The sequence below is a fragment of the Sturnira hondurensis genome, unplaced genomic scaffold, assembly GCF_014824575.4.
Source record: "Sturnira hondurensis isolate 20B ecotype Veracruz unplaced genomic scaffold, ASM1482457v3 Scaffold0022908, whole genome shotgun sequence".
NCBI classification, from domain to species: domain Eukaryota; kingdom Metazoa; phylum Chordata; class Mammalia; order Chiroptera; family Phyllostomidae; genus Sturnira; species Sturnira hondurensis.
This window is the reverse complement of record NW_028095539.1, coordinates 1,869,712-1,883,589: the sequence shown is the minus strand read 5'-3', so window position 1 is coordinate 1,883,589 and position 13,878 is coordinate 1,869,712. Positions and strand designations below refer to the sequence as shown.

Genomic DNA, 13,878 nt, shown 5'->3' with positions numbered 1-13,878 from the left:
TAGGATGTGTCAGAATTTCCTTCCTTTTTAAGGCTGAATGAGCCACTTTAAGGCTCTTGTTCCTTTGTGTGGATGTACCGTGTTTTGGACGTTTGTCCCTGGACGTTTGGGTTGTTTCCACCTTTTAGTTCTGGCGGGTAATGCCGTTTGGGCATCAGTGTAGCGCAGTGGACAAGGTTGTGGCGAGGGTTCATACTTTCACTTCTCTTAGGTGTATTGTGTTACACCTGAAAGTGGGTTTGCTGGGACATAATGGTGACCCTGTGTGTAACCTTTTGAAGATCTGAGATCTTTCTTGAGTTCTGCCTCTGACTGGGGCTTGAGTAGATGTTTTCTGAACCTCGGCCAGGAGTTTAAAAAGCTAGGTTTCTGTCCTGTCTCTACCGTTGATAAAGTTTATTATTGTGGACAGGTAACATTACTGGTCTCCTCTGTGGAAGTACTCATACAGTTTCAATGGGGTTGTCAGTTAGCCATGGAATGCGAATGTATCTGAGGAACCATGAGACCCAGAAACGCACTTTCTCATTGGGTGCCTCCTTCTCCTTGACAGAGTTCTAGCCTGCCCTGTGCTTGTGTGTCAGTGGGGGAGTTCCCCGCCAGCAGACCTTACTCCACACGCAGGGACTTCATCAGAGAAACGGGCAGAGATGGCTTGGGTCAGATAAAAACGCCCCACCGGAGACTCAGGTCTGGCTGAGTGGACAGTGTGTTGTCACCCTGGCCACTGGGCCAGCCTCGTGTCTGAGTGCAGGGCCAGGTACATCACAGTCAGACTTGGTCAACATTTGTGGAATGAATGACCAAAATTTGTGTCATAGCAGCAACCCTAGTTCTGTCCCAGGGAATCTCTCCCAAGGAAGCAATTCAAACCAGGCCAACAAATCCACATAAAGATACTAGTTGCCATTATTGTTTGGATGGGGAAATGCCAGCGCAGTAGGCAGTGGAGCCATAAATTCTGAAACAGCCTTTGAGAAAATAATCTCAGGTATAAAGACCACATGAAAGCACAGAAGAAAACTTGACTGAGGAAGGAAAATACGAAGTTTTACTAGAATTGTAGGCAAAGTTATTTTTTAAAGTCATAAAAATAGATGGAAAGGAAATACATTAGGATGATGGTGTTTAAAAAAAAAAGGATGATACTGCCCTGGCTGGTGTGGCTCAGTGGATTGAGTGCTGGCCTGTGAACTGAAAGATCACCGGTTCAGTTCCCAGTCAGGGCATGTGCCTGGGTCCTCAGTGGGCGGCTCGAAAGAGGCAGCCAATCGATGTTCCTCCCTTCCCCTCTCTAAAAATGAATAATTTTTACAGAAAGGGTGATAACTTAGACTGGTTGGGTGCCGAAAGCCATTTGCTTTTCCTCTTGGCCTGTTTCCCCTCTCAGGTGAAGGAACTAGAGCGGAGCCTGCAGGCCTCTGAGGAGAAGCTGATGCAGAGCAGGGCCGTCGCTGCCACTCAGGAAGCTCAGATTCAGGAGCTTGTAAGTGGTGGTTGTGGCTGCTGCGTCCCAGGCTCTCGAGGCTGTCGCTTTACACCTTCCCACGTGTTCAGCCTCACTCCCAACTCCTGGAATGGCCTCTGGGCCTGACTCTAGATACAGTTGTTGTGCTGGGTGAAGGCAGCTGGGCAGCTGCAGGTAGAGGGAGTCAGGGCCTGGGGGAGGCTGTGTGGGCTTCCCAGAGGGTCAGGACCCACCCGACAGCTGGCCAGAGGGCCCAGACTAGTTCTGGGACCGTGACAGTGGTAGCTCCCCGCACTCAAACCTCCACTTATAGCCAGGGCTGTGGAGAATAGGGCCAGGCTCTGGGGAGAAGGTGACAAGCACTTGGTCAGTTGTCACAGCCCCAGGAGGAGTGTTGAGTTAGAAACTAGAGAAATGAGAACGGCACTCATTGCACTGTCACCCTGTCCCAGGCACTGTGCTAAGTACTCCGTGCCTCTTCTTTAGTCCTTGAGCAGACCCAGGAGGTATGAACTGTTATCCTCATTCTCTGGAGGAAGCAGGGTCAGAAAGACCTGGTTGCTAGGCCATGGTCTCCAAGCCAGTAAATGGCAGAACCAACATACTTCTCAGGGCAAGACCTTTATTCAGCTTTATCACTGGGTTAGGCTGCCTCCCAGGAGAAAGCCACCACCATAGAGGGCAGCGCTGAGTACGGTGAGGGAGGGATGTGTCTTAGGATGGGCAGGTGCCCAGAGCTGTACCCCCAACACCAAGACCAATCCAAAACACCAGCTCCTGAGCAGGCCAGGGCCTGGGAGTAATAGGCAGAACCTGCAGAGAGGGACCACGGTAGCACCCAGGCTGGAGACAGTCAGGAAGGAGGGTTGTTATACACCATCTTTGGGTCACTGAGAAGCAGAATGAGGCCCCCATTGTCCCCATGAATAATTGTCCTCTGTTACCCCCGTAGGCCACTGCAAACCAGGAAAGCAGCCGTGCACAGCAGCAGTGCAGGGAGCACGTCCACGCGCTGGAGGCCCAGCTCGCTGCCCTCGAGACAGCCCAGGCAGCCGACCAGGCGGCTGCAGAAAGTCAGGTGGTGAGGAAAGGACTGGGGCCAGCTGCTCTGAACTAGGGGACACTCTTTGGAGCAGTTTTTCTCTTTCCAACAAGACACCTACTCAGGAGACTAGATGTAAAAAGCTGCTTTTATTAGTAAAAAACCCAAATAGTTGGCTTTTCTTTTTCCTTGGGCTACATGGAGACTTCCTGACTCTTCCTGACCAGTCCCATCAGCTTCTTCCCATTGTCTTTCTAAAGTTTGTATTTTTCTTCCCTAATGGCTTCTACTTTCTCTGGTCCCTCTTCCTGTTCCACAGTCTTCAGAATCAAGGAGTGAGGAGTTTGTCCAGTGATTCTCCCTATCCTCATTCTCATATCCCCAAAAAGGCTTGGGGGTTGTTTTTAAAAGTTCAATGTCAAAGAGATAGGACTGTGCCCAGGGGAAATATAAACAGCTTTTCTTTTTATATATACTTTTCTCAATTTGCAGAGGGAGCTGGAACGAGAAAATGCAGTCCTTAAAGAAAATAAGAATGAATGTGAACATTCTTTACGACAGCACCAACTTGAATTAAAGAAGCTAAAGGTATTTATGTAACTGATTCAGAATTTCGTAAGTGCGTCATGCCATTTACTTGGAGAAGGAGTGGAACTGTGGAACTAGCGTTTATTCAGTAGTTCTGTTAGGCATTTGCTAGACATCGTCACCTTGTTAAGCGCTCTCCGTGATCCAGGACCAGGAATTATTATGTCGTTTCTTGTCACTGAGTGCCATAGTTAGAGATGGTGCCAGCCTGACTCTTCACCCCAGCACAGAGGCCCAGCCCCTCTCCCGGGCCATCGTCAGGAGCCGCCCAGAGGTCCTGCTTTCAGAGCACCGCTGCTGCTGGTCCATAAAGCAAAGCCGAGGGTCGCAGGGCCCGTATTACTCGTTTACATCAGTGCCATGTGCACGAATGAGGACGCAGTCTGCTGGACTGTCCCCTTCTCCTTCTGAGAACCTGGTGCTTTAATCAGGGGCTGCTCCCTTCATTTCCTGGGCACACGTGAACGCGGAGGGAAGAGAGATTCGGCCGCTCTCGTCTCAGCCTCCAGGCTCCCTGTGTACCCTGTAATGGGTCATGGGTGATGCGGTGCCTGCCCAGCTCGGTCACGGCGTGGAGAGGGTGTGGTCCTGTGGCCGGGGTCTGCTCCGAGAGCACCCACAGCTGAGGGCCCGCGCCGAGTCGGCGCTGAGCAGCAGCCTCCCCTAAGATCTGCAGCTGTCACCGCAGTAGAGCTGGATGTGGCAGCCTGCACTTTGGAGTCGGGTATTTTTTCCTGCATTCCTTCAACCAGCCTTCGAGTACCTGTAGGCACTGTTGTTGGTGCTGGGAAGTGGCACAGTCCTCCCTCTCCCCGCCCCCCAGTGGGGCTTGTAACTAGAAACAGTAGACTAGTGGTAAATAGTCATAAATGCTATAAAGTAAATAAAGCAGGGTGAAGGACAGCGAGTAGGGAGGAGAGGGCTTTTAAATATGGAGGGTAGGGTGGGCTTCCGAGATATTTGAGCAAAAGCTCTGAATAACAAGAAGGGGCCCACAATGTGAACGTTGGTCAGGGAATACTCCAGACAGAAGAAATAGCAGATAGAAAGACACTGAGGCAGGAAAAGATTGGTTTGTTCCAAGAACAGCACTGATGTGGTGCGGCGGCTGCTTGGTGGTCTGGGGAGAACAGTGAAGGGAGCCGGGAGGCAGGGAAGACACGGGAAGTTCTGAGCAGATGAGTGGTATGAGGAATTTTATTTCTCAACAGTGACTCTGGCTCTGTGTGGAGAGTTCTCTAAGGGCGCAAGTACAGAAGCAGGAAAACCTGTTAGGAGGCTCAGATATTACTATGCTCACATGTTTAAGGATAGAACAGACAAAATAGAAAATTTCAGCAGAGATTTGGAAACTGCAAAAAATGACAGCAGTGTTGAAAAGGAGTCAAATTATCCCTGGCTGGTGTGGCTCAGTGGATTGAGTACCAGCCTGCGAACCCAAGGATCGCTGGTTCGGTTCTCAGTCAGGGCACATGCTTGGGTTGTGGGCCAGGTCCCCAGTAGGGGGTGCGTGAGAGGTAGTCACACATTAATGTTTTTCTTCCTCTCTTCTTCCCTTCCTTCCCCTCTCTCTAAAAATAAATAGATAAAAGTTAAAAAAAAAAACAGTGAATGAGTTTATTAGCAGATTAGAACCAAAGAGAGAATTAGTGAGAAGAAGGAAAGAGCAGAATGAAGTACAGAAAGGACATGATAAAAGACATACAGGGGACTGTGAGGTGTCTGTCAGGTGCCCCTGGGGGCCCGAAGGAGTGAAACACCCGGGTCAGGAGCAGTTATCGAAGAGATGGCGGCTGAGAGTGTTCCAAGCAGATGGAAGCTGTCGAGTCGCAGGTATAGATGTAAGAACCCTTAGAAATCCAGACAGGATGATTCTTAAAATGCATATGCAGACACAGCATGGTGATAGAATTAAAGAAAACCAATAAAACATAAGCAAAGAAGTAGTCACCAACAGATTGCACCTAAAGGAAGTACTAACAGGCACCTCTCAGGTGAAGGAAAATTCTAGATGGTAGTGCGGAGGATGTAAGGAGGTAAGAAAGAATGAAGAGCAATGATTGTTGCAAATACGCACATGAGAACAAATAGAAATCTGACCCTGTTAGTCTGTGTCAGCCATGGTCCAGGCAGGAGAAGGGAACCACCCCGGGTGTCTGAGTGAGAATTTATGTCCTAATGTAACTTTTTTGTTGTTTTTTATATTTTATTTATTTATTTTCAGAGAAAAGGGAAAGGAAAGAGAAAGTGTGGGAGAGAAAACATTGTGTGGTTGCCTCTCATGTGTCCCCCACTGGGAACTGGCCTGCAACCCAGGCATGTGCCCTGACTGGGAATCGAACCTCGATCCTTTGCTTCACAGGCCCGCGTTCAAGCCACTGAGCTACACCAGCCAGGGCTAATGTAATGTTTTTAATCCAGCATTAGAACAGGTAAATGATGCCACAAAGGGAGCAACTGAAGGAAGCAGCTCTCAACCTTAGGATGAAGAACTCAGTGAAGAAATTACTAAGTTCAGGAATTAAGACCAGGAGCCCCACAGATCTGACCCTCAGACCTCGGGTGGGCACTGTACGGTTGGCACTTGTGTCATGTGTGGTAGTAGGGCAGTGAGTGAAGTAAGCCCCATGTGTGGGAGAGACCGCATGGTGAAGGCAGTGGCTGCCTCCTGCAGATGTTGCAGGCCGCAGCAGGAGGCTAACAGGACGGAGCGAGTCTTTCCCCCACTCCTCCTACTTTCCAGTCTCCCTTGAGCTTCCCCCTGTCTGCGGAGAGCAACACGGAGCCAGCTGGGTGAGCAGACAGAAGGGGGGTTTGCAGGGTCCCAGGTCAGTGTCCCGGAGCAGAATGTGGAAGGGTGGGTGTGGGCTGAGAGGCAGGAACTCAGAGCCAGCACCCACAGGCTGTTTAGAGGTGCGGTTCATTTCCACGTGTTTGGTGAGTTTCCTCAGTATCTGGGATTTCTAGTTTAGTGCCACTCTGAGTGATCTCAACCCTCTGATACTTCTTTAGACTTGTTTTAAGACCGAAGTTTACCTTAGTGAACATTTCAGTGCACTTGAAAATAATGTATTTCTGCTGCTGTCAGGGAGAACATCCTAGAAATGCTAATTAGGTCAAGTTGGTTGGTAGTATTGCTCAAATCTGTTGTGTGTTTCTGATCTTTTTTTTTTTTTTTTTGTCTGCTTGTTCCATCAGTTACTGAGAGAGGTGTGCAAATCTTGCACTGTGATCATGCACTTGTCTCTTGCTCCCTTCAGTCTTTGCTTCAGGAATTTTGAAGCACTCTTTTTTGGTGCGTACGTATTTAGAACTGTTCGTGTCCATTTCTTTTTTTGGTAGAACTGTTCCCCGAGCCTCTTGGGAAGGCGTCCCCAGGTGCAGAGGGCTGCACGGGTGGGCAGCCCGTGGGCTCCCGTGGTGAACCAGAGCTGTACCCGCCAGCCTCGAGCCCGTGGTCCTGGAGCACCTGTGTCTGTGGTGGCAGCGCAGGCTGCAGAGCCACCCAGCCGGGGTTCTGGGGGCCAGCCTCACCCTTCACTAGCTGATTCTTGAGGGAACTCAGTTTCCTTCTTTTACACCCTTGCCCTCAAGAAGACGACCCCGAGGGTTGAGCATGACCACAGCTGGAAGTGCGAAGGCAGTTCCTGGTGGGGAGGCACCGAATCTCTGCTTCCTGCCTGGACCCGCTGCCCTGTCCTGTCACTCACAGTCCTTGTCCTGCCCTCTTAGGCACCAGCAGTCACAGAGTCTCTTCTACACCTCCCCAGAAAAGCTCCTGCAGTGGTGTGGCATTTCTGTCCCCCTCCCCACGCGGGCAGGCAGGGCCGGGGGTGCATAGCTTCACCCAGCCTGAAACCTCTGGCTCCTTCTCTGGAGAACTGAGCGTCCCTTGTGAGGGGAGTGGTCTGGGGTAATTGAGGGTCTTACCACGGGCCTTTTGCGTTCAGACACGGGGTTATCCTTGACTGGTAGAGGTGGAGTCAGGAAGGTCATTTCTGACAGCTGCAAGGCCGGAGCCAGAATGCCCCTGGCCGGTAACCCCTCCTACTGGATAGTGGAGTGGAGATTTCTAGGAGGAGGTGAGTAGCTCATAGAACCAGAAGGACTTGTCTGACTAGAACCGAGGCCTCAGGTTCTCTTCTCAGTCTGCGTCACCCGACTCTTGTCCTTGCTTTCTCCACAGGGCAGCCTACATCCCGCAGAGTAGGAGGACAGCACCACAGCTGCTTTAGGCTGGAACATTCTGACTTAGCAGCCCCAGGGGAAGGAGGGCTTCTCCCTCAGCTCCACTGTACACAGTAAAAGGGTTCTGATAGGCAATGGGATTCCAATTGGCTCATCATGGGTGACAGAGCCACCCTTTGGACAAAGCTCTTAGGCCAGGGGGATGAGGCACTATGATTAGCCAGGCCTTTATCGTGCGCTGACCTTGTGGCCACAAAGTGGGAGCATCGTTATTGGCAGTCCTACTATAACCCTGCAGAATTGTGGGGTGGGAGTAGAGAATAGCAACAGTGAGGCTCTTACCCCCAAAACAGGGAGTGATTCTGGGCATACAGAAGTAGCAGGCATCTCAGACCAGTTACATGGGCACCTGAGAAGTCACATTACTCACTGGGGGCTGAAGGGCGAGCATGGTGTCAGTCTTGAGGAAGAGGACTGACTTGTTTGTCGGGCGAGAGTCCCCGGGCCCCGGGGAAGGCCATGTGGGCAGCCAGCCTAAGGCTTGGCTCTGAGCTCAGACAGGTGCTGGCTTGAAACCTCAGGCAAATTACCTGCCCTCTCAAGAGCCTGTTTCCTCTCTGATAAAAATGAGTCATTTTGGTGAGCCTGTGACATTTTGCCCTATTAAAATTCAGTAATTGCTTATTTCTTCTGTAACCGATTGTTCCAGCGCACCACATCATTCACAGGAGCCCAGGAGTCTTTCTGTTCTGTGTTGATTCCAAATGCTAGGTCCCCAGCCTTGCCCCAGGCACTGGCTGCTGTGCCCCTGTGGTGTGCTAGTTTCCGGAGGGATACTGAAGGCATTGCAGCGAGAGGGCTGCTGGGGGATCTGGGGAAGCAGGAGCGATGTTAGTCTGGCCCTGCGAGATGGTACGCCCTCTGCGGACTTTGTGACAAGTGAGAGCTGAAACTGTGTGCTGAGTTCTCAGGCCCAACCTCCTACCCATTTTCTGGATTGTAGGAAGAGTGGAGCCAAAGAGAAACTGCGAGTGTTACAATGGCTCAAGTGCTGGAGGATGTGCGGAAGCAGAGGGAAGAGTTCCAGCAACAGGTAGGCCGAAGGGTAATGCCACCACCTCACTCCCAGGCGGGACCAACCCGCCTCCCCATCTGTCCAGGGCAGGCGGTGGGCACAGGTCTGAGGAATGCTGGCAGCTGTGTGATTTCCCTGGTCTCTTAAAAGGTGGGAGGAAAATGGTATAAAGAAACCCTCACCCCATAGGATGGCCTTTTTGATGGTCAGTTATTATTATAAATGTCATCTGGGGAAAGCCCATACCCAGGTAGATACTGAGCTCTGAATCTGGGAGGTGGGCCACTGACACCTGAGCTCTCAGCAGGGAGGGAGAGAAGAGCCTGCCTTTGAAGACAGACTCAGCATCAGCCCCTGACCTAGTGAGCTGGCTCTAGGCCTTGGGTAGGGTCTTAATGGAGCCTCAGGGTTGCCTTTGAAAAGACTCAGATAATTACACCTTCTGAGATGTCATAATGACATCACGTGTAGCAAATGCCAGGCATGTCGAGGGCACTCCGGACACGGAAGTTACGGTTATAACAGCTTGTTGGAAGGCTGAGCACAAGGGCCACGTCTCTGGTCAGGCAGTGCAGGCCAGAGGGGCAGTGCGGGTGATTGCCCGTGTGCAGGCTCCCCACCCTGTCCCCCGACAAGGAGAGTTGATTTTTGCATGATTCTGGGAGCAGAGGTTAGCTTGGAGCATGTTCTGGGCTGTGGACTTCAGAGGGGATTCCTGGGGGACCCTGGGGAGTGGAAAAGTAGGGGTTCCTTTGGAGGAGATGGGGTTTCTGCTGCCACCCTTCTCTCAGGTTGGTTTTTCTCTCCAAGGCTGCTAACCTGACATCCATAGTAGATGAGAAGCAGCAGAGTCTGCAGGAAAAAACTGCAGAGATTCTGCAGAAAGAGCAGGAGATTTTCCAGCTGAAGAAAGGTGAGGAGTCTGCCTGTTTCTGCCTGGCACCCCTGCCCGAGGTGTCCCAGTCCTGAAGCAGCGCGGAGACCCTGGGCTCACGGTGCGCCCCTGCCCTTTGCCTGGCCTAGGTCACGAGGCGGCCCTGCTGCAAGCACACCAGCTGCAGAATGAGCTGGAGGCCCTGAGAAGCCTGAGGGCAGAGGAGTCTGGGGGAGCTGCTGGGCGGCAGGACCGGCTGAGGCTGCCAGGCCAGGAGCCGGGGTTGGCACTGTCAGTCAGCAAGCCTCACCCTCACGTAAGTCCCACGTCAGCCCCAGGCCACTGTGTAGTGGCCCCGTGTGCGCTGCAGCAAGACACAGGGCGAAGCCACAATCTGCCAGGAGGAGGCAGCAGTGGGAAGACAGGGAAGCATGCTGGGTTCTCGAGCTAAGGGACAGTGGGCAAGTCACCTCCTCTTGTTTTTGCCTCCTTTTCTTAAGGAGGGGGGTGCTTGACGGACTCAGAGGTTGTGGGTCTTGAGGAGGAGCCTGTGGGATGTGTAACACCTGTCAGTGTCCAGGCATCAATGCCCTTTCTGCCCAGGCGGACACGAGGTGTGGAAAGCTGAGGGCCCATCTAGAAGGCATTGGGCAGGCTCTTCATAGTTTGTTTGGTTCTTGGCATAGTGAAGCACATCTCTGGGACAGCTCTGATCCCCTTCCCATGGACGTGTGGCTCAGCTCCACCCCTGTCCTGGCTCTCAACTTGCCATCGTCCTACAGGTAGCCTTGAGGGCCGTGCAAGACCCTGTGTACCAGCTTCCACCTGCAGAGGCGATACCAAATGGTGAGGTGGGGGGCATGGATCTAGGGCAGCTACAGAAGGAAAAACAGGACTTGGAGCAGCAACTTCTAGAGAAAAATAAGGTAAGGATGCTCTTTCCTTCGCCTGTTTATATACCTGCCTTTTCCCGTCCTTGTGCCTAATACCACTCGGTCCTTTCTGAGAGTTTTTCTGATGCCCCTGGGCACTTCTTGGGGGATCTTCTTTCATTAAAAGGGCTTCTTCCTGGTTTTCCTCTTCTGTTTCCCTCCTGCCTTTTTGTCTTTCTTCACTACTGCCCCACTCCTCACTCCTGCCACCCACCTGAGATCAGGTCCAGAGTGTTAGAGCTTGAGCAATACTAGCAAGTCTCAGCGTTCCCAGGCTCCTTGGCTGTCAGCAGCTGGGTCATGTTGGACCCGCAGTCTCACCTTCCCTGTGTCCTTCCTTTCTGCAGCTGTGAAGGGGTAGCATGAAACCTGCCTTTTTGTGCTTGTGAGGGGAGTGGGGATGAGGTGAAACTGTGTGATAGCTGTCCTGTAAAATGTCTGGTGTTTGGTAGAGGCTTAATTAGTGATTCCTTGTTCATGAGTCCAGCCTCCCCACCAGGCCTCTGCACCTGTAAATGCAGGGTCTCATTTGATCCTGGCTTTTAAAGTGCCCTGTGAAATGGAATGTATTGCTCTAATTATTGCTGTGGCCTGAAATCCTACCCCCAAATTGTGTGATTGTGTGTGTGTGTATTTTTCTTTTAGATCTTTAACAAAGGGAAAAGAGTTCATTCTTTCTTTTTCTCGTCCCTCTCCCTCCTTGAACCCCTTCTCTCCCCTCCCTTCTCCCTACCCACATTTCATTTCTTTTTGTGAAATACAAAATAGATGCAGAAAAGGGCACAAACACCGTGTGCCCTCAGACCTGCTCTCTGAATTGCACTCCCTCCCTCGGTGGCCTCGCCCACACTGCAGAGTGCTGGCCCCCCACCCGTCTCAGCTCCATCCAGCTCCCGTGACACCACACTCCTGTATCCATCTGCTCTGTGTCTCCACACAAATGTCTAACTGGCATCAGAAATTTAAAACACCCAAAACCAAACTGCACACTTCCACGCTTCCGGCATCTGATGCCATCCTTCCTGTCTCAATAAATGGCAGAAACCTTGGAGTCGTCCTTAACCCCCTTGACAGCCAAAGCATTAGCAAATCCTTTTGGATCTCCCTTTAAATTGTCCCCAGCTCCTTCTCATCCCCACCACAGCTGCCATCCTCTTCCCTAGAGAATGGTGTTGGGCTTCAGCTGATCTCCCCGTGACTCCTGTGCTCTAGCCCTCTGATGACTTCGATGACATTCATCTCTCTCTAAAGCCGAGGTCTCTGCAGCGGCCCATACTGCCTTGTATGGTCTGGCCCCTGGCAGCCCTCCCCCACACACTCTGCTATCCCCAGCACCCCTCTCAGACACGTTGACAGGCTTTGCCGTCTGGGAGTACCAAGCACCCTCCTGCTTCAGGGCCTTTGCATTTGCTGTGCCTTCTCTCTAGAAAATTCATCCCTCAATTACCCTCACTTCTTATTTATGGTATCACTTTTGTCAGTGAGGCCTCCCCGGCTATTCCTGTCAGCCCTTACCGCCAGAACTGTCTGTCCCCTTAACCTTGGTCGTCTTCTCCACACCTATCGATAAGCTGCATATTAGGTTTTGACACTTGCCCTCCTGAGGGCAGACAGTTTTTGTTTGTTGATTGCTCTTTCCTCAGCCTCTAGGATAGTGTCAGGCACGTAGTCAGGACTCAGTCAATATCTGTTGGCTGAGGGAATAAATGAGTGAGCCCAAAACCTGGAAAATCAAGTAACATAAATATGCTTTTGGAGGGATGTCCAGCCTCATGTTCAACCACGAGAACACACATTGGAGCAACATGTCAGCATTTTATAAAATGGGAGGTTGGAGGTGGCTCACTGGGCCTGCCAGGGCTTCTGTGCTCCGGCTCAGCCACTTCTCTGACCCAGTTGCTCCTGACCCAGTCCTCACTCCCTCCAGACAGACTGCGGAGACACCTCTTGTGAGAAAACAAAGTGTGTTATGGCTTTGTTTAAAAACCGAAACTCAGTCACACAGTAAGACGGGGGGGGCACCCCTAGAGCCACTGTCCTGTTGAAAGTTTTAATTAGGAAAGCTGTAGGAAGCTGTGAAAACTCTGAAATGAAAAATACTATTCATTTAGAATTTACTCAATGCAAGAATAGTAACGTGGACTAGAAATCCACAGGAAAATCTCATTTTGATCCCGGTTGTGAGGCTTTGGAGAAAATTTTTATTTAAAATTTTTTCCTGTATTGCTGCTTATATAGTAAATTTTTTCCATTGGGAACAGTTCAGCCATTGTAGTGATTAACAGAATGTCTAATAAATTACGCTTAAGGTTCACAATGCTAATTAAACTCCTTATAAGAAATAAAATAAATAAACCTTATAAAACCCAGTGTTGGTGGGTTGTGCGGAGAAGCCCTGATCTTTTACACTGTTCTGAATGAGCACCGAGATCAGGGCACTGCAGGAGAGCAGCAGTGACGAGAACCATCCGTTTGGGCTGAGCCTGCATATCTCTTGAGCTCCTAGCCCATAAATGCGATTCTGGAGGACAGATAGTATAGAGATGTTTCTAGCTGTGCTACTACGGAGGCAAGCACTGGGAGCAGCCCTGAGACGGAGCCCCAGGGGACGCCCCTGGTCCTCTGACCCAGGCCTCCCCGGGGGCATCGGCGAGCTACGCAGAGGGTGCATGATGACTGTTGGCCGTTGACTGGCCCGAAGAGCAAGCATGTGTGCAGCTGCTCCATGTACGGGGAAGAGCCGGGGCAGCAGGCACACAGGCGTGACAGCACAAGCCTCTTAGGAGACAGAGCAGGGACCTCTAACGGGTGTATGGGGATCCAAGAGAGTGTCTGTCTGTTCTGTTGTCCCTTGCACCTTAAAGATGGTGAGATGTGCATTAATGAATGGCTTTTGGCTGGGGTTGGGGCTTTGTTGCAGACCATAAAGCAGATGCAGCAGAGGATGCTAGAACTCAAAAAGACGCTGCAGAAGGAACTGGTGAGTGCCCCTCTTCTCCCCGCTGCCTGTGCCCTCCCTGGCTCCCATTCCCCTGGGTCCCTTGCTGCCTGACAGTTCTCATCTCCCCATTGATTGCAAGGGGTCTCTGGGATGTCACATGTTGGCTGGTAGGACAGTGGCCTTGCCAGCTTTAACATGCCTGTGTTAAGCAGCTGTGTGACCTCAGGCATGTGCCCCCTGTCTCTGAGCCTGTGTGTTGTCCGAGAAGTCAGCGAGGTGGTGTGTGCACTGGGCAGAGGGCTGGGCGCACAGAGGGCGAGCAGGTTCTCTGCCCTGGCTCACCACCCAGGACACGTGTCCTGACACAGATAAAGGGAATGTCTGAACTGCCCCAGGTCACCTCTTTGCCTCCTCGTAAACCGTCTACCCCTGCCAGCCTGCCCTGTGCAGCTTGTGGCCAAGGACCAGTAGCTGATCACAGCGTGGGCCCCATCAGGCTCCCATGTGGTTTTCTGACTTGTCCTAAGTGGTTCAATGTAACATCTTTCCTTTGGCCTTTCAGAAAATTAGACCTGATAATGAGCTTTTTGAAGTCCGGGAGAAGACTGGCCCTGAGATGCCAAACCTGACCTCTTCTGTCACAAATCACACCGACCTTACTGATGCCCGAGAGGTCAACTTTGAGTACCTTAAACACGTGGTTTTAAAATTCATGTCCTGTCGGGAGTCTGAGGTAATTACGTTTGGGCACCAAGTTGCACCCCAGGGCC

At 51.4% G+C, this 13,878-nt stretch overlaps 1 protein-coding gene across 6 annotated transcripts in view; it reads left to right on the top strand.

Moving 5' to 3' along the window:
• GOLGA1 (golgin A1) overlaps positions 1–13,878 on the top strand; it is a 44,859-nt gene that overhangs the window by 27,814 nt on the left and 3,167 nt on the right. For all 6 annotated transcript variants that reach the window (XM_037036390.1, XM_037036389.1, XM_037036392.1 and 3 more), the window contains 9 exons: positions 1,391–1,486; positions 2,421–2,549; positions 3,003–3,098; positions 8,290–8,379; positions 9,172–9,274; positions 9,385–9,551; positions 10,018–10,161; positions 13,088–13,147; positions 13,671–13,841. In XM_037036390.1, coding sequence (XP_036892285.1) covers positions 1,391–1,486; positions 2,421–2,549; positions 3,003–3,098; positions 8,290–8,379; positions 9,172–9,274; positions 9,385–9,551; positions 10,018–10,161; positions 13,088–13,147; positions 13,671–13,841 — 1,056 coding nt within the window. The remainder of the gene's footprint in view (positions 1–1,390; positions 1,487–2,420; positions 2,550–3,002; positions 3,099–8,289; positions 8,380–9,171; positions 9,275–9,384; positions 9,552–10,017; positions 10,162–13,087; positions 13,148–13,670; positions 13,842–13,878) is intronic.